The following is a 19,279-nucleotide window of genomic DNA, read 5'->3' as shown; positions in this document are numbered from 1 at the left end:
ACACGCACAGCCACACGCCGGGCCGCCGCTGCCCCGCCCGCCCTCCCCCGGCGCGCCACCCATTCGCTCAAGTCCCTGCCCGTCAGCAGAGCGGCGCGACAGCGCTGGCTGGGCAACCTGTCCATCAAAGCGCGCTCCGCACCCCCTTCCCCGGGCTCCGCCCCTCGTCCCGCCCCTCCCCTTCCCGGACACCTCGGGGGGTGTTAAAACGGCCGTTTTAAGTCACCATCAAAATTTACTTTTAGGACCCACCTAGTGGAGATTCTGATTGGGCAAGGGGAAAGCCGTCTATATCGTGACTGGGTGGATGGATGTCCATCACCCCCCAAAAAATCCCGCCTACCTCGAGCCATCGTTCTACTTGATTTGTCCGCGCACTCGGGTGGCCCCGCCCACCTCCAAACCGCTGCCCAATCAGACGCGGCTCCTCCAGCTCTAAGGCGGTGCCAACGCGCAACGGGCGGGGCGTGCGAAAGGGTGGTCTCCATTGGCTGGCGCCTCTCGCCCCGCTGTCGCTCTTCCGCCACCACCGCCGTCCTGTGGAGCGTACCACGGCGGCAGGGGTGAGGGGGCGGGCAGGAGCGAGCGCCGTTGGTTCGTCCCGTCTCCATGAGGGATGGGGCGGAGGAAGGGCGCTATTGCCCGTCATGCCGCGCGCGCTGTAGGTAGCTCCCTCCGGTCCGGGCTGAGGGAGGCAGGGCGGGGGAGGGAGGAGGTTGGTGCCCAATCCAAGATGGCGGTGCAGGAATCAGCTGCTCAGCTCTCAATGACTTTGAAGGTGCAGGAGTATCCCACTCTCAAGGTGGGTGCCGAGCCTCCCCCTCTCTCCCCCCCGGCACGGAGGAGAGGGCTGAAGCCGCTGCCGTCCCCACCGGTGCAGCGCTGAGGGGGAGATGAGGGACCCTTTCCTTCCCGCTCCCCGCCTCAGGAGCCCCGGGGGCAGCGGGGCGGGGGTGGGGAGGGGTCCCCGCCGCACACTTGCCCGCCCGTTCCCGTTTTGCTCCGCTTGCCGTCTCGGCTGGTGGCCGCTCCGGCTCTCCCGAGCCCTCCCCCGAGGGACGTGCCTGGAATCGGCCGCTCTCCCCGTGCCCTGAGGTGAAGGGGGAGGCCCCGCGGGCCGCGCCAGGGACACACACACACAAAAAAAACGGTCGCTGAGAGCTGGAGGAGCTGGGAGAGGAGGAGCCGGGTCCTTGTGGTCGGAGCGGGGTGTGATGAGGAGAGAGGGCTCGGACGGGGCCAGGCCGGGGAGAGGGTTTGGGGTGCACGGACGGGGGCTCAGCATCGCCCAGGGATGCTGGAAATGCTCGTCCCGGATGATCAGCTCGATCTACGTGGCGTTGTTAGGAGACGTGTTAAAGGGGAGGGAGTGGAGGTGGTAGTAGAATATGGTTCCCTGGCTGCCTGGTCCCCCGAAGATGGAGATGAGCTTATATATATATATAAAAAAGACAAATGTATTGGAAAAAGCTGGAGGCCCGTAGAGGTGAATAAGAGAGATACTTACGGTTTGGTAAAAGCACGGGGTGCTGGTTGAGGTGGTGGGTCCATCTGGAGGATGGTAGTTTCCCAAGACTGCATAGCTGGTCTTTGACTTAAGGTATTGAAAAGCAAATGAAGGACTCGGTACTGAGCGGTAAGGTCATCGCCTCCAAGAACTGTTGAACTGGAAGGATGATGCTCATAGGAATCAATGGAAACCTTTGTTTGAAGTCTTGTGTTGTATATACAGTAGATCTACCACATTAACAGCAATGACTGTGGGAGGGAGCAAGGAGAAGGATCTCTATTGCAAAATGCTTATTTAAACATCTCTCATGTCAGCATATCAACGGGGTTTTTTCATCTATAGAAGGTGTTTATGCAAGGTAAACTTTGTGCTGAGATCATGCAGCACTTTCACACACAGACTGCTGTGTGCTCTTTTCAGTGTTTGTTTTGCAGGCTTTCTAGCCATGTTCTTGTGCATGTCCTCCTTCTTCACTCCCTTAGCTTCATTCTACTTAGTTCCAAGAAGCAGAAGGACAAAGTGTTGATTCCCATGCTACGTGTGAAGTCTTATTTCTGTCATAGAATAGTTTGGGTTGGAGGGGACCTTCAAAGGTCATGTACTCCGACCTGCATCCTGAGGTACTTTAAAGCTGACAGCATCAGACTTAAATTTTAAAATAGCCGTAAAGAGTGCTCTAGCACTTTCCACAGCCAGAGCAATGTGAAGGCATTTAAACTTAAGATAGTCATTTTAAGACTGCATTTTAGATGTGTTCCAGTTGTTATCACGGCTTTGCTTGTTACATTCCTGAAGAAATTACTGGCAGTGAGGATCAATGAGTTTTTGTTTTGCTGCTTATGACTTAGGATTAGTTGTCAAAGTGCCAACCATTTAAAAGGTAGATAATATTTTGGACTAATGCTTTTATTTCCACAAGCATTCTTTTTCCCTGAAAAATTTCAACAAAAATATACATAAGAGAATGGAATGTTGTTTGTAAAGTTGGGAAGCTAAATAGTAAGAGGGTGAGACATCCTTGCACTGGAATTCTTAATTTCCTAGCAAAGGTGATGTTTATTGATTCATCCCAGCACCTATTCAACTTCTGGGCTGTTTCTGTAATCTTTAATAGCATTTTTCATTGTTTAAAAAAACCTGCCAGAACAGTGTCTTCTCAAATCTTTTGAATGTATCCTTTTAAATGTTCTTAACTATGAGTCATATATCAAAACATTTTAGTGGTGGAAGTGAAAAAGCAGCAGGGAGAAATGAACACTAAGGCTCAAGTCTACCGAAGTAAGTTGATACCAAATCCCTTTTTGCTCATTAGGAGGCAGAAGCCTAACAGTTTCTGTGGGACTGATCCTCTGTGAATTTTCACTTCCAGTTTATTCAAACATTGTGAGATTAATGCATATCGCTTTTAATTTTTTAATTTTCTCCACCAACACAGGAGCTCAGATATTTGTCTTGGAGCTCTGGACACTGGTGATTTTCCCTGATGGCAGTAAAATATAGAAGACTGTAGATTTGTGTTTGTATCCTTCCTGTTTCCTCATGCCAACATCACTAGATAACAGTTGTGTAATAGCTCTGCATTTACAGTATGTTCCACAGAGTGCCTTTCATGTGAAAGAGTGCTTAAACTGCAAAGGGAAATCCCTTTTCCATAGCCGAAATGTAGTTGCAGGACTGGAAATGCTTCGGCCATTCTTCAACAGTTTGGCTCAGGGGAAATAATTAGACTTCTTCAGCTGAATCTAGGGAAGCTACAAAATAATACTTGAACATTCCCCCCTTCTCCAGTCTCTTCTCCCTTGTCAAGGACAAGAAGGTTGCCAGCTATTCTTCCTCCAAAGTGTTGTGGATTTTTTTTTCTTTTAAAGCCTACCGGTAGAGAATTATGCTGGTCTCATCTGAGAGCATGCTACGTGAAAGCTGGCAGTTTAAAAATGGATGAATGCGAACATTGTTATCATAATTCTTTGCTGAAACGCTAATAAACAAGTGATGACAGGAAACTAGATGATTTATCTGTATCATTTGAAGTGTGAATAATTTTTAAATTGAACAAGGAAACTATGTGGACTAAGACCCTAAAACTGGAAGATGGAAGACCTGAAAGCAGAGATGATCACTTGTGAAAATATTATTATCTGGGCTCTTCATTGGTAACAGTTTGGGGCTAGCTGGGCTGCAACTGCTTTAAAAAACAGCTGCTGAAAAGGAGAGCTGTAGAAGCACTGAATACTTGAGCACCTTCTCAGAGCTGCTGTTTGGCTTCTTTTGTTACCAGCTGTGGTAGGAGAAATATTGGCAGCAGATGTAGTAAGTTACTAATTTCTCATGGAAATACCGTATTTACCTGATTGTTAAAGAGAGGAATAGATAGGAGAATAGGATTTTATGAACTGTATGTCCTGAGTCCACAGAACAGCAACCAGCTGAGGTTAGAGAGGCCCTCTGGAGACAGTCCAGTCCAACAGCGTCCCCTCAGAGCAGGGTCAGCTGGAGCAGATTGTTCAGGGCCATGTCCAGACTGTTTGTCATTATCCCCAAGATGGAGACTCCAGCCTTTCTAGGCAAAACCGTTCTAGTGTTTGACCGCTGTTATGGTATAAACCAAAAAACTATCTTTTGTTTACATGGAATTTTCTGTATTTGAATTTGTGCCCATTGCCTATTGTCCTTTCACTGGGCACTTCTGAGAGTAGTCTGGCTCCATGTTCTTTACTCCCCCCATCAGGTATTTATACACATTGATAAGAATTTTCCTGAGCCTTTTCTTCTCAAGGTGAAACAATTCCAGCTCCCTCAGCTTCTTTTCATATGTCAGATCATAGAATCAAAGACTGGTTTGAATTGGAAGGGATCTTCAAAGCTCATCTAGTCCAACCCCTGCCACGAGCAGAGACATCTTCACCCAGTCCACCAGGACCCCCAAGTTCTCTTCTGCAAAGCTGCTTTCCAGGCTGTTGGTCTCCAGCATGTACTAGGGCACATGGTTGTTTCTTCCCAAGTGTGGGGCTTGACATTTCCCTTTGGATTTCATGAGGTTCTTGTTTGCCCATTTCTCCAGCCTGTCGAGGTCCCTGTGAATGGCAATGCAACCATCTGGCATATTAACGACTCCTCCCAGTTTTGTATCATCTGCAAACTTTGGAGGTGCGCTGTGACCCATCATCTAGATCACCAATGAAGATGTCAAACATTTCAGGTCAACTTCTTTTCCCACTGAAGCAGAAAAGATGCAAGATTCTTTTTTTTTTTTTTGCATAGTTGGTTATACTGTTGTTTTTCTTTTTCTCCTGATTATAAGCTTCACTATAAGTTGTTGGTTTTGAACATAGCTTTGTACTTTGAAATGATGAGCCACAGAGGACTTTTGTCAAAACTTTGAACATATAGCAGCAAAAGTTGTTCAGTGCAAGTGGTTCAGGCAAAACTTGAGAAGGACAGAAGTAACAGAACTTGTAACATCTGATGCACTGTCAGTACATCACTGTACAAAAAAGAAATGTCTGTATGGTCCTTCTAGGTTGTTACCTGATTTGTAAGTACTTTTCAAGTAGAAGCTAAACATGGATATTAGTAACAGCTCCTACGTCAGATCCATCTTCAAGCTGGGTGCTCTGACTCACTGTGCGTTGAATGTCCATACCACACATTCATGTGTTGCTGAATAATGCGCTTCCTGTTTTGGTACGTGTGTGTCACCAAACAAGTGTGACATCTCTTCTGCTGCTGCTGTTCTGCACTGTGCTCTGCATGCCACTGTCTTTGAAGAAAAATCTGATACTGTGGGACTTGAGAAGAAGTTTGACTTTGGAAAGCAGCTAAAGTAGGAGTTAGGTCCTGTGGGAATTGGTCTCTTTGGCACTCCTGCCCACTCCCTGTAGAACACACTTTAAAGTGATTCATCAAAGAAGAAAACACAGTAAAAGGCAATAAGTAACAGTGTGGCCATGAGCTAGAGATGTTGCTTGGTTATTGGTACTCCATTGTATCTGTAGGAAAATATTTCAAGAAAAATGCTCTCAAACTTTACAGAAGACCTCCTGTTATAATCTCTTTGAAGTGAATGCTTATCTGATGTTGCAATTCACAGTTGCATAATACTTGATTTGTAGTGTTTTCACAGGACATCACCCTGTGATGTTGTGAGTTTGGTTTGTGTAAGTTTTCTGGTATAGAAAGAACATGTTTGTATGCTAGCAACATGTTGGGGTCTTTAAATGTTGATGTACACCAAGAATATCTGTGAAATGTTTGATTTGTTGCATAGTGAATGTCTTGGAAGAGCTGGGAAACAGGAGTAAAGATGAGCTTTGAGCGTTTGCTAGATATCCTAATAAGAGGGGGTGGAACTTGGTGGAGTAGGAGTGGAGCTCTTAACTGGATGTTATGGACCACCCAGTGTCAATTTTCCTTGTCTCTCTAAACTGCTTCCCACGGTCTTTCAGTTCAGTAGTTCTGATATTAATCAGTATATTAGTGCAGCTTTTGGGCCCATAGATTTAGAAAAGTACCATTGTGGCAGATGGGTGTTTGCTGTAAGGGCATGCTGGCAGAATCTATCTGTCCTTGTGAGCTTAAGAAACTGCCTTCATGGTACACTTGGCCTTCTGTAACTTAAAGCCTGATGATATTAATACACTCTATATTTGCTAACCCAGAATGTGAAATACACTGTATTAGTTGATTACTTATAACACATTGTTGCTTATTTAAATAAAGCAAGTTTTTGTTAGGGTATCTTTATTATCATAGCCAGTAATTTACGTGCTCCACAACCTACTTTTGGTTCACCTCAGCTGTTTTTGAGTGCTCTGTGGATTACCTTGAGTTGTAAACTAGTGAGAGCTAAAGTAAAAGAGCTAATATATTATGAGTTGAACTTTGGTCATTCATATATTCTGATATAGGTCTGCTGAATCAATAGTCCTTAATGATTTGTCTTAGAAGAAATGCTGTCACTGCAGCTGGAATAGGTCATTTTGGGAGCAATCTGATTGGAAATGGGATCTCTAGCCTAAAGGCTCCAGCCACTATTGTGGTGCCTGGACTGTGCAAACACAAAGTTTTATTTAAAGAGGTGATATTGTGATTAAAATGAACAAATATTTGGAGAAGAAAAAAGGATCGAAACAAATGAAGGGACATGCTCAGGACACAAACCTGCTGTGTGACCTTAGTTTAGCAACCTCTTCAGACAGGGAGGAATGCTTAAGTTTCTGTTGATAGTCAAATATTTCTACTAAAAGAAAAGCAAAGAAGCTTCTTTTGAGGCATGAAAATAACTGGTCTCTGATGTCCTCAGTGTGGCTCTAGACAGGACTCCAAAATGGCTGTCAATTTGCTTACATAAGGATGCAAGACAGTTTTATGTAACTGTAAAATGGCTTTATAAAGCACTTTTGTTGCTGGAAGCCTTGTTCAGAAGTTCATCATGTATTCAGTAATAGGTTACTAGCAGTTCGTGTAAGAGGATAATATTTTGAAGGATTATCATTGCTTCTGTTGAGTAAGTATGTGTGTAGCAGGTAGATAGTTCAAGAAATTTGCGCCACTAATTCTCTCCTGTGTTGAAGCAGCAGCTTTTAATGTTATAATGATATTTTCTTTCTAGATATAGGTGCTCTAGAATATTGCAGGACTGTCTTCTTGAGTTGTAAAACTGACATGTTTTTAACTAAGGAAAACTACTGGGCTTTACACTTCAAAACCACTGAAAACTGTTTTTAAAATGAACTATTTTTTTTTAATCCAAATGTAACAGCATTTAGACTTATGAAATCATTTTGTCTGTTTTAATCTGTAGCTCTCCAAGAGTTTATATTAAGACTTGTACCTAATTAAACCTAAATCTAGCCATTATTCTAAGCCTCTCATTCCTGAAATATACTGCTTCTCCTTTCTTCTAGCTTTCTCTTCTGTTTTTGCCCATCACAAGGAAAATATTACTATTTCAATGGATTGAGAAGAGCTACACATCAGAAGAATTCATTCTGTGAATAAGTTGTGATATAATTTACATTTTGGATGAGTTCAGTGACAAATAATGATGCTGACTCAGTTCCGAAATAATCCAAGTGTTATAGAAGGTGAAATAAGATGTATAAAATACAGAATTTCAGTAATTCTGCATAGAAAAGCCTAATTGTTATTAGTTTGAGGGAAAATTTGCAATAGCTTTTTGTACTCTGCCTCATTTTTCAAACAGAATCACATATAATAGATACTCTCGACTTTCCTGTTTTGTTGAAGGTGAGCGTGGTGATCTAATTTAGTCTCAAGGAAACAGCTTAATGCTCAAAGGTGTTTCTCGCTGCGTTTACCTTTTCTTTTGACACTGTTTTTTTATTAGAACTATGTAGGAGATGCTTATTTTTCCTTCCATATTCCTATAGTTCCTCTTTCCTCATGCTTAAAGTAGAGCTCAATTGTTTTTGAAAGACAGTTTCACTGCTGCACTTCTCACTTTCTTTCCCCTACCCATCGTGGCTAGGCTTAATTTCATCTAGTGGCACAATATATGGTGTTTGAAAAAGCTTATTTATATATTAGAGAGTCTTCAACTGAATCATCTTGGAGACCTGTAGATTCACATAAATCTCTGGTGCTTTCAGGTGTTATAAGCTAACACAGTTGAGGAGAGGAAGCACATCAGTTTTCTGACCCTTGAAAGGAGAGCATAGTTCTGTAATGGTTCCCCCCACCTAATCTGGTAGGACTCTTATTTTATTTTTCTTGAAACTTTTTTTTTCCTTCCCACTAATTATCTGACTTTATGGATTAAAAAAAAAAAAAAAATTCAGGTACTTTTCAAATTCCCTCCTGCCCATGATTCAATTCTGTTGACAAGACACACAATGTAGGTATTTGTGGTTTTAAAAGTCTACACTTTGTGGCAAGGAGTTGTTTTCAGCTATCCGACTGTAACTTCAAAGAAGGATGGTTCACACAGACATCAGTAAAGTCAGGATACATAGTTAGACCTGATTAACTTTTCTCCCAAATAATGGATGAAATCTGATGTTCTTTTACAGAATTGCAAACCTATGTAAAAGATAGCTGTTTCTGTTGTCTATACCGTTTTCTGTGAAAATCAGTTTTTTAGAAAATAAACCTTTGACAATTCCTATTAACAGGAAGCTGGGGAATGATTAATGGTCTTACCTGCACCACCAAATAATTCTTCCTTCAATTGTGATGACTTTTTTGAAGTATCACTCTTACCCTATAGTTTCCAACAACCAAATGGTAGCTATACAAACTGGGTTTTACTTTTTTTCCTTTCTGCTGCATCTGAACTGGTTTCCTATATGCAGTCACTGTGGGATAGAAACTTTTTGATTTATGTTGTGGTCTGAAGGAGTTTGGGTTTTAGTTTCCATTTTCATTTGGAATTCTTTAGGCTTAAGTCTGCATAAGTGAAGAAGGAATCCAGCCCGTGTTGTAGGATGTGACCAGATCAGATTGAGAATTGGTGTGCTAAAGGTCTAGTGGGAGGCTAAGTACTTGTGGGAGGATAATGGCATAGATTTTTCACAAAACTTTAATTATGAAAGAAACATGTGCAATTCAGTCTTTTGGTATTCCTGTGTACCAGATAGGAAAACTTGTGGGCAGCATCAGGCTGGTAACTGAAGCTTCACGCAGTAACCACTTTGGCTTAACATCCTACACCTCTAAAGAAGAAGAAATGCAAGATGTAGCACTTTTTATAAATAAGCTTATTTGGCTTAGGGAAAATCCCTTTTTCCTGTGTCCAGTCCTCCCATAAATTCTCTGGTAAATACATTTTTCCTGAAGTAGTCTGAGGATTTTTTTTGACAGCTGTGGAAGAAAGACAAAGTAGAAGACTTTGTTTCAGTGCTTCTATTTTCTTAAGTAACATTTGAGTGAGATTCTTGATAGATGTAATTGATTTTTCCCTTCTAACCAATGGCTTATTGATGCAGAAATACTATCCTGACTAATCAAATATGGAATAATGTACATCAGTTAATGTGACGTTTAAAAAATAATGGCATGCCATGCAAAGATATTGGACTTGTATGTTTTTAAAAATAAAAGAAAGGTGGTGGTGGATTTAGTTGATAATTTCTTCATATTACTGAATACTTTTTCTGAAATATCCCTTACCGGGTTCTCTTGAAAATAAGAAGGCAGAATTCCTTATGTGGATGGGTAACTGGGAAAGATAAGAAACAAGCATCAAGATTTAGTAGCCAAGCTCTGTAACGGAAGAACAGTGGCATAAGGGTTTTGCTGGTGTCTCTGCCACTAATGCTGATATTCAGCTGTTTGAATAGCCCAGAAGAAAGAGTGAGTGCGGCGGTGATTCTTTGATGGTACAAAGACAATTGAGGTAGTGCAGATACAACCCGAGTGTGAAGGGTTTAGAGAGGAATTATAAGAGATTGAATTAGTATTAAAATAGTAGATGAAGTTTGAAATTTAGGGTAGACAAGTATAGTGTGATACGGTTTTTAGGTATGGTGGAAAGAAAAACAATCCTAATCTTATATACACAATAACTGAGTGTGAAATGATCATCGTTGCTCAGTGAGATCTTGGGGTTATAGTGAATGTTTTCTAGGAATGATCAGGTTAATGTTGACAAACTGACCACAAGAGTGTCAGGAAAAGGAAGAATGGAGAACTCCTTATGTAGCAGTGAAAATCCATGGTTTTTTTCTTCTTTCAAGTAGTGCAAGTTACTCTTATTTTCTTCTCTCATCCTGAAAAAGGATGTAGTAGAACTGGAAAACATGTACAACAGGGCAAGAACGATTAGAGATACGGAATCTGTCTTCAAAGAATGGTTTAGAAAGAGCCTCTTCAATCTCAAGAGACAGCAGCGGCATAGAAGAGAGTGAATGTTTCGTTTTTTTCTTCCAAAACAAGAACAAAAGGGTTTCAAATTAGGCTAGTAGTTGATGAGTCAAAACCAAGGAGTGTTTCTGGACCCGGTGTGTGAGGCTGTGAAGTGTCTCTCCACAGGATGTTGCAGTGTTGCAGCACTAAAATTCTACAGGTCAACAACCACCAGCAGAGTTCATGGATGAGAAACACCCTGTGGTGTTTCTACTATACAACTCCCACCTCTGGCTCAAGAAGTCCAAAGAGACTTTTTGGGATTAGTAACTTTATGTTCTTGCCTTTCCCCCCCGCCCCGCCCCCCAAGTGCTATCCCTTTATGGCTGTTGTCAGAGAAAGGATAGTGACAGAGGAGGGACTTCTCGCCTTACCTGGTATGGCTACTCATATCTTCATGTGGAGATGAATTTGATGTCCAAATTAGCAATGGGAATCTGTGATCCAGTCTCTTTCTAGATCAATTCATAAAAGTAAGGTAGGAATGGGCCTCTGCAGACAGTGTAGTTCAGGCTTCTTCTAATTTGATTTACTCGGGGTCCTGCCTAGTTCTTAAAGCTTCCAAGGATGGACATCCTACCACCTTTCTGGGCTGTCATTTCTGTGCTTACTGACTCTCCTGGTTAAAATATTTTTTTCTCCTTATGTCCAGCTGGAATTTTCTTTGCTGCCAGTTGTCAACTCTGCCTCCTTCCTTCTTGCTCTGTAACTCTGAAGAAAAGTCTGGCTAGCTCTTATCTATGACCTTCACCTTTAGACAGCAGAAGACTTAAATCAGATTGTGCTGTCCCAAACTCCCTGTAGCCTTCAAATGAAACAAGCCTGCCCCTCTCAGTCAGTCTTTGGATTTTGTATCTCCAACCAGCTGACTGTCATGGTGGCAGCTTTCTGGACTCTTTCCAGTCTGTCAATGTCTCTTCTTTGGTGGAGGGGTGGCCTGAAAACCAGGCTCCATATTCCAGATGAGTCTGCGCGAGTGCTGAGCATAGAGAATAATCACTTCTCTCAACCTGCTCCCTTTGGTCTCGGCAATGCAGCTGTTATGTGGTTAACTTTCTTTACCGCAGGAGTCTGTTGCTGATTCATGTCTGACCTGCTCTCCGTCAGAACCTCTACATCTTTTTTTCAGAAGGGGTCCTAGCCAGTTATTTCACAGCCTTAGCTAATGGATGGGGTGGTTTTGTGCCAGGTGCAGGGCTCTGGTTTTTACCTTGATCTCATTTCAGAAAGTTCTTGGTGTGTTTTCTCCAGCTTGTCATTTCTTCTGGATGGCAGCTCTGCCACCCCACATTATCAAGCACTCCACCAGTTTGTTGTCCTATGTGAGCTTTCTGATTGTGTGTTCTGTTCCATGGTGCATATGGTTGAAGATGTGCATGTTGGAGCTGATAACATTCCTCAGGAGTCAAGCAATACTTGTAATTGGCCTTAACTAGCTTTTGAGCCACTGTTATTCTTTGAGCCTGGCTGTCCAGTCAGTCCATAACCCCTGTTGTATTCCAGTCATTCCGTCCACATCTCCCCAGTTTGGCTGCAAAGGTGGTGCGAGAGACCATGTCAAAAGCCTCGTGAAACTTGGCATGAAAGACTGCTGGTGTGCTCCTCTCATTCAGAGGTAGTCAATTCATCACTGAAAGCAAACAATGTTGTCAAGTTTGATGTGCTTACGGCAGATTTAGGCTGACTATTCCCAGTCAACTTTATGAGCTTGGAAATGGCTTCCATCTGACTTTATTTGTTTTTTTTTTTCTTCCTCCCGTGTAACTTTCCCAAGAACTGAGATGAGGCAGACCAGCCTGTAGTTTCCATGATCTTCCAGCTTCTCTTTTTGGAAGAGAGGCAAGAAACTTGCCCTTTTCATTCACTGAGGACTTTCCTTGCTCACCATGATATTTCAGAGGTGATAGCAGCTTGATAGCATCATTGGTGAGCTCCTTCCCTTCAGTCCCATGTACCTGTATATCTTCAGCTTGATTTAGACTTCTTGTATAACAATACCTCTCTCCGTAGACTCAGTTGCTCATACAATCAGGAAGGCTTAGGAGAAGAGCTTACCAGTAAATACAAAGAAGGCATTTAAAACTGAGACTTTGTTGTCCTTTTTTGCTGGGTCACAAACTCAATTCTGTAGATGCTTTTCTTCATCTTCCTTATGCTGTTCATCTGTCTATAAAGCCCTTATAATTACAATTGCTTATTAGTTTGAACTCTAGTTGAATAAACTGGATATATACGTTAGCTGTAGTGGTAATGAGTGCTGGATTTCTAGCTGTGACCCAAACCGCTTTTCCTCCATCATGGCTGGAGGACTAGAACACCTCTACAAAGATCTTGTCACAATTTGTATTTCTTTTGTTATCTTGTACTTTCTCCCAAGCAGGGAGCCCTTCAGCAGTGTATGTCTTCACTTCATTTGGAAAGTCCAGGTGTTTAATGAGTGACTGTGTCTGTCCTGGAAGCCGAGAGTGTGTGTGCAGGTTAAAACATTGCCCTGTTCTCGAGATGCCATTAAGCTGCTTAGTGGAACTCAAGGTACTAAAACCAGCAGGAGAAGTCCAGTCAAGTTGTCTGACTCCCGCCACCATAAATACCATTGAGGTAGCAGAGCTTTTTAAGCTATAATTAATGAACTTCTGTGAGGGGAAGATAATTTCCATTCTGCTCTCCCTTTCTATATTCTTAAAGGCTATAGATGGTATGTTCTCATGGCATGTTTCTTAAAGCCATTTTTCTCTGAGCCTGTAGAAAAAAGCATGGGCTGAGAGTACTTATGGGCAGTCTGTTTTTCTATATTCGCTTTATGGATGGAGTACAAAGTGTGTGCATGTAGATACATTTGGGAAAAACTTAAGAAAAGAAAAATTAAGAGCCTTATTAAAATGTTAATGAACGTAAAAACAAAGGTAGATGTGCATTGTGGGATGCTCTGTAGAGGATTGACTGGTTTAACTTTTTATTATTTATATTTCTTTAAATATTTTTTACAGACATAATAAACACTTGGGAAGTAAAATAGATAGAGTTTGGTAATCATCAGGGTACAATATATACAAGCATTTAATACTTGCTTTTTTTTCCTAGTTTGAATATGTATTCAGAAAAATCAAGAAAGTGGTATCACTTAGTAAGTGAATGGCTTATTGAAAAAATTATTTTTGTGGAAATATGTTTAGTAGATAATGTCACTTTATTTAGGGGTATTTCAAGCTGAATTTGATGTGTCTTATTTAGAGAAATATTATCTACAGTTGCACAACTTGAACAGATTTGGGCACTTCATGATTTTAGAACTAGTCAGTCTTGCTTTGGTACCTTATTGGCATTCATGGGCTGGAAAAGGACTGTGTTTGGGCTGAAGGCCAGAGAATTATCATCATACTTGAGCTCCTAAGTGTAAGCTTAAGAACTGCCCCTGGTATTCTCAGCCCTGCTGTTTTCTACTCGCTCCACTCAGCCGAACAGCCAGGCTATAGCTCTCCTGGGCAGTTCTTCCCCTTCTTCCACCAGTTCAAGCTTTTACATCCAGAAGGATCCTCTCCTAAGTTGTCACCATGGCTAGAGGTTGTTGGAGCGTGTTTGGGACAGCACTCCAGAGTTTTCGGGCCTTCTAAAACCAGAGCGAAGCAACTCCTGAAGTTTAAAAAAAAAACAAAAAAAACCAAAAAAACCACAAACAAACCCGGACCAGGTTTTTCAGTTGTTTCTGCCACTCTGATAGCACTTAGCACCTGTGAACAGTCATACACTACGCTTGCAGAAGCTTCTAATCAAACAGACTGACCTTCACAATTTTCATCTTGGAAAAACTCATGTTACTAATTTTACCCCTTGTGTAGGCTGTTCTGACTTAATTCAAATTCGTTTTCATTAGGTTTAAGTTTGACCTGGTTTAGTACATGCTTAAGCTGAATAATGTGTCTGCAGCTGTGGAAGCTGGCGAACAAAAGAAGCAGAGTCTATTTGGTGACACTGGATTTAAATGCGCCGCCCACTAATATTTTACATCTCTCCTTTGTATCATCTTGTATGCTCATGGTATGAGCCAAATGAGTTGTGGTTTTTCAAGCTCTAATGAATGGGACAAGTTGGTGTTGTGCTTTTACAGAATGTGTTCTGGTTGGTTCTTCCTGCTTTAGTTCAGTTTAGTAGCTGGTTATCCTTTTTTCCTGAAGGTAATGCTCCCCTAGGCTGAGTTCCATTGGCCACTCTTGTTGTTAAAGAATAACTGTAATCCAGGCTTGGTCACAGAATGGTACTGGCAGGAAAAACTGGAAGTCTTCAATAGGCTTGGGGCAACTAATGATATGTAAATTTTGCAGCTGTCTCTTGGTCCAAAAAGTCTGGTGTCCACTGTTTTATCGCTATGGTACCTGAAAATAGAAGTAAATAATAATTAAGAATGTCTAGAATTACATTTTCCAAAGCATTTTTAAATTTTGCTACATTCTCCTTCCATTTTCTTTCATTATTGGAGGAAAGAAACAAAACAAAACCACACACAAACCAAAAACAAAAACAAAAACAAAACAAAAAAAAAACAACAAAAAAAACCCCAAAAAAACCCAAAACACACACACACAAAAAAAACCTCACACAAAAAAACCAACAACAAAAAACACACAAACAAAACCCACACAACTTATTGGTACAGTGCCTGTAACTTTTGAAGAGTTCTGTGGTGAAGCAAACTTCTGCTGGGGAATGGAGTCTCTTTTGGAGTGTAGGAACTGTATGAGCAACAAAAGAAACCGTGGATCAAGATGCAGTGTCTAGATAAGGTGCTTTCTCTGTAACGGGCATAGCCGTTGGAATTTCTAAATTTTTGGCATCTGTAGAACCTAGTCCTGTAAAGTTGGTGTAAAAGCCGGACCTGGATATGATTTACAAATATTTTGTAAAAACTGCTGGCTCTATAGTAAGAAAAATGCAAATTATGAAAAACTCTGGTAAAGGGTATTTACTGTCAGTTTCAGTTGTGCAAATAATTTCACTGTACCTTTAAAGTAATTTCTCTTGTTATGGTACACTAAAATTATGTTTAGCAATATATTTATTTGTATTTACTTTCAGAGTCTATAGTGAAACAGTTCAGCTCCTAGCCTCTTCCACACAGGATATTCAGATCATTTATGAGGGAGGAAAAACAAATGTGGGTAAAACAAAATTTGAAAACCTGTTGCACCTAGACAAGATATAAATGATATATAATGATGCCAGCTGAAACTGAAAGTCGAATTGTTCTAAATGTCATATGAACACAAACTGTGCCAGAAATTTGCACGCTACAGAGACAGAGCATGGGAAACGGGAAATGTTATTGCTCTTATGTGGAGATAAGAAACTGGGGAAAAAAGAGATTAAAGCTGAGGTTTTTCTTTTTTTCAAGCTGACTAGATCTGTGTGTCCAGTTCAACTGACTGCTCAAAATTTAAGAAAAATGTCAAACAGACACCTCAAGTCAGTAGGAGCTTGTAAAAGTCGTGATTGATTGAAGCTTTTCAGTGTGGTACAGAAAGCTTATTAGCAAAGTGCTTGGAGAAATTAATTTCAGTAAATGCAAGTGACTGAAGGAAACGTTTTTCAATGAAAAATAAGAAAAATGCAGGGGGGAAGAAAAGAGAAGTTGAGTTAATTGTATTTGGCATCAAGTCTTGGAGTTGGAAAGAAGCTTCTATGTTTAAAAGCATGAGATGTCAAAATAATGCCCTCCCCCCCAACATCCATTTTATCTATGGGGGTTTTAAACTTTTTACCATTTTGTGGAAATGGAGAAGGGAAATAAGAGCTAAAGATGGAATAAAAGATGGTTATATAGACAATTAGGTGTTGAAGCCTATTAATTGTAATATTTTATGAGGTTTGAGTTTTGGGGGGTGTGGTGCTGGGATTTTAGGGGAGGATGTATAAGGAAAATAACTGGTTTAGCTTGATACTTCTTGTGGTAAAGGCTTATTCTGTCACTTGTTTAGGTCTTAGTTTGAGATGCCAGAAAGCATTAAATAGATCATTTCAGTCTTTTTGAGAGGAAAAGGGCCCTTTCATATCTTATCAGGAATATCCTTGTGTTATACTTCTACCACAAATAAGGCCAACCTATTGTAGATCATACAAAGTCTTGGAAAGCAAGTACTTTGCCTCATCTTCCTTATTCTGAACCTAAACTGTTTCTCAGTGCATCTCTAATAGTGAATTGCAATGGTTATGTAGTAAGTGCTCTCCTAATAGAGCCCAAAATGAGAGCGGACCCTGGGGAGAATTTCTTGCATGCAAATGATTAGAAGGAAGGAAAATGGAGGCAATCTTGATGTAATTGATTAGAGGTGATAGACTTAAAAGATTTGTAATCAAACATAGATGTGATACGTACCAAACAGAACACTGATTTGCTTTTCCTGTTTTACCTTTAATACGTGTAATCTGATTGCTAGCTAAATTACGCCTTTGATTAATGGAAAAGCAATCAAGATTACCACAGCTACATGAAAGAAGTTCTTGTGGACTTTTTCAAGATCAAAGATATGAATGAATTAAGTGTGTAACACTGGAATGTTTTTAGTTCCAAAATTCCAGTTTCTGTGAAGTAATAGAACTTCCTGCCTAAATAGCTCATGCTGTCACTAATGGAAGCAACATGATAGGAGCAGCTTAATAGTCACTGTAAGCTTTCCCCAAATCCTTCAGCACCCTAAAATTTGACCAGGCTGTAGGCTACTCCCATATATGTTTTCTTAATGGCCACCAGTAGCAGTTTTGATGTGGCTGTCCCATGGAGGCATGGGACAAGTAGGACAGGAAACCTCCAAGACTGGCCAATCTCTAAGCTAAGGAATGGAGCCCTAGAGGAATCTAACAAACTTAGTTCTACAGGATAGGCTTTTTTCACCAAAATTAAGCTTACATGGAGTTTCTCTTAGTGTTCATTATAGTCCTGCTGGAGTTAATATTAAAAAGTAGCCCTTCTGGGCAGGAGTAGGTAGGAAACCCATTAGATTTCCTGAATAACCATTGGTGTACAATGTATAAATTTTTCCGTAACCCATATGGATTATACATGCTTCCTCAAAGGTAACTTTCTCTTCCTTTATGAACTCCTGAAGGAAAGAAATGTAAACTTTAAAGCTGTGTTGTGAAGGGTCATCTCTTATTTGTAGTTAACTTGTAGTTTTCCTGTTTGCTTTGTTCTCCCCGAACTGTTTCCATCTGTGCTTGCTACAGTCAAAGCAGGATCAGTGAAATCGGGATCAGAAAAGACTCTACCAGCTTGTATTTCCTGTCACTGTTTTTTTATAATCTTTGAAGTGTGTTAGTTCCTTGCTGAGATGACTTAAATAAGGGCTTTGATATGAGAACTCAAGTTCAGTTAATGACCTCTAGTGTCCTGGAACCCAGGTGTTCTTCTGGCTGCATCAGATAAAATCATCAGTCTCTTTAAACTCTAGAAGACCTAACTTTATTAATGTAGAAATTCTAATGACTTGATATTTCTCACTCAGGTGCCATACGAAACACTGAACAAACGGTTTCGAGCTGCACAGAAAAACATCGATCGAGAAACCAGCCACGTTACAATGGTTGTGGCAGAGCTGGAGAAGACGCTGAGCAGTTGTCCTGCTGTGGATTCAGTTGTTAGTCTCCTGGATGGAGTAGTTGAAAAACTCAGTGTTCTGAAACGAAAGGTAAGTGGTATTCTACCTTGTGATTGCTTTGTCTTTGCAAAGTTAACAGAAGTAGTTTTCTACAATGCTGTTTGCTTGACTTTACTTTTCAAGATAAAGGTATTACTGGCACTGTAAACAAAGGCCTTAGATTGCACAGCAAAACACCAGAACTCACTGTGTCTTGCTTCACTGCACTTAAGAATTGGTGTTCCATGACTAAGTATAATAAACCTCCATTGAGAGGCAAAATTTAACTGTATTTATGGTCCTGAAAATTAATTTATCTACCCACAGAAAAGAAATAGCAGCAAAATTAATTGATTTGTATCAATTCCTGCTTGTCTAATGGAAAGGTTTGTGCGGTTGCTTTAATTGATCACTCGAGGAGGGAAAACGGGTAGAAGAGTCTGAAAAATATTTGCACTCCAGTGGGGGTAGTTGCATGTGGTGTTAAGGCTTCTTTGCAGAAGAAAGTCTGAGTTGTGCTGGATTGCAACTTGAACATTTTTTTATAAACACTAAACCTGTAGTTGGGAAGGTTCCTAGGGAATATTACTGAAAGCATTTTAAATGAAGTTTAGCAGGATGACCTGCTTCTAGCTGTTAAGCTTGAATGCTTGTATGAAATACAGCCAGACTTTGATACTTTTACCACATCTTTTAAGAAGAATGAGTTAAAAACAAACTATATAGTATAAGCCATCCTTATTTTGGACAGGGATATTACTCACGCTGAGAGTCATCAGAACACTTACTCAAAACAAATATTGCAGAAAAATGAAAATAGCTCTGTCGCCTGCCTTTAGACCAATGCTTCTCCAAAAATAAACAGGCAAAACAAATGGTAGCAGAGTCATTTCATTAAAACGTAAATGAAATAACCAACAGATATAAATCTTGAGACTATATTAAGTGAAGCGTCAAAATACCTTGGAGGTTTGAAACATGAAAATAACACTGTCATGTTTGCTGATTTGGGGTTTTCTGCTTGAACAGGTTAGCTAGGTGTTGAAAAGCTGATTTGCAGAAGACTTCATAAATCTAATTGCTGTTTTCATCTTTGGTTTGTGAGACTTAAAGGTCTTGAAGGATATATTTTCTTCACTTCTCTGTTACTTACAGAAAGAAATTACTGCTATTTCTGAAAGAGGTGTTAGATTTTGCTTGTAGGTGTGTAGTAATGATGTGGAGGAGTAAGTTATTTACTTGTTAAATCTTTGCTGACTGCGGGGGTGTGTCTGAAGGC

The 19,279-nt window shown here is 40.8% G+C and overlaps 1 protein-coding gene across 4 annotated transcripts in view; it reads left to right on the top strand.

Annotated features, from left to right (window-relative positions):
- The first annotated feature begins 523 nt into the window (after window positions 1-523).
- The window catches only part of MAEA (macrophage erythroblast attacher, E3 ubiquitin ligase), a 51,657-nt gene continuing 32,901 nt past the window's right edge, over window positions 524-19,279 (top strand). For 2 of the 4 annotated variants that reach the window (XM_065633648.1, XM_065633651.1), the window contains exons 1-2: window positions 696-802; window positions 17,869-18,051. In XM_065633648.1, the coding sequence (XP_065489720.1) occupies window positions 734-802; window positions 17,869-18,051 (252 nt within the window). In that variant the 5' untranslated portion in view covers window positions 696-733. Of the gene's footprint in view, window positions 662-695; window positions 803-8,121; window positions 8,220-17,868; window positions 18,052-19,279 lie in introns of those variants that run through there. The other 2 variants (XM_065633650.1, XM_065633649.1) reach the window with 2 other exon arrangements.

Source organism: Caloenas nicobarica, chromosome 4 (assembly GCF_036013445.1).
Source record: "Caloenas nicobarica isolate bCalNic1 chromosome 4, bCalNic1.hap1, whole genome shotgun sequence".
Lineage (NCBI taxonomy): Eukaryota > Metazoa > Chordata > Aves > Columbiformes > Columbidae > Caloenas > Caloenas nicobarica.
The sequence above is the reverse complement of the archived record's forward strand: the minus strand, read 5'-3'. Positions and strand labels throughout refer to the sequence as shown.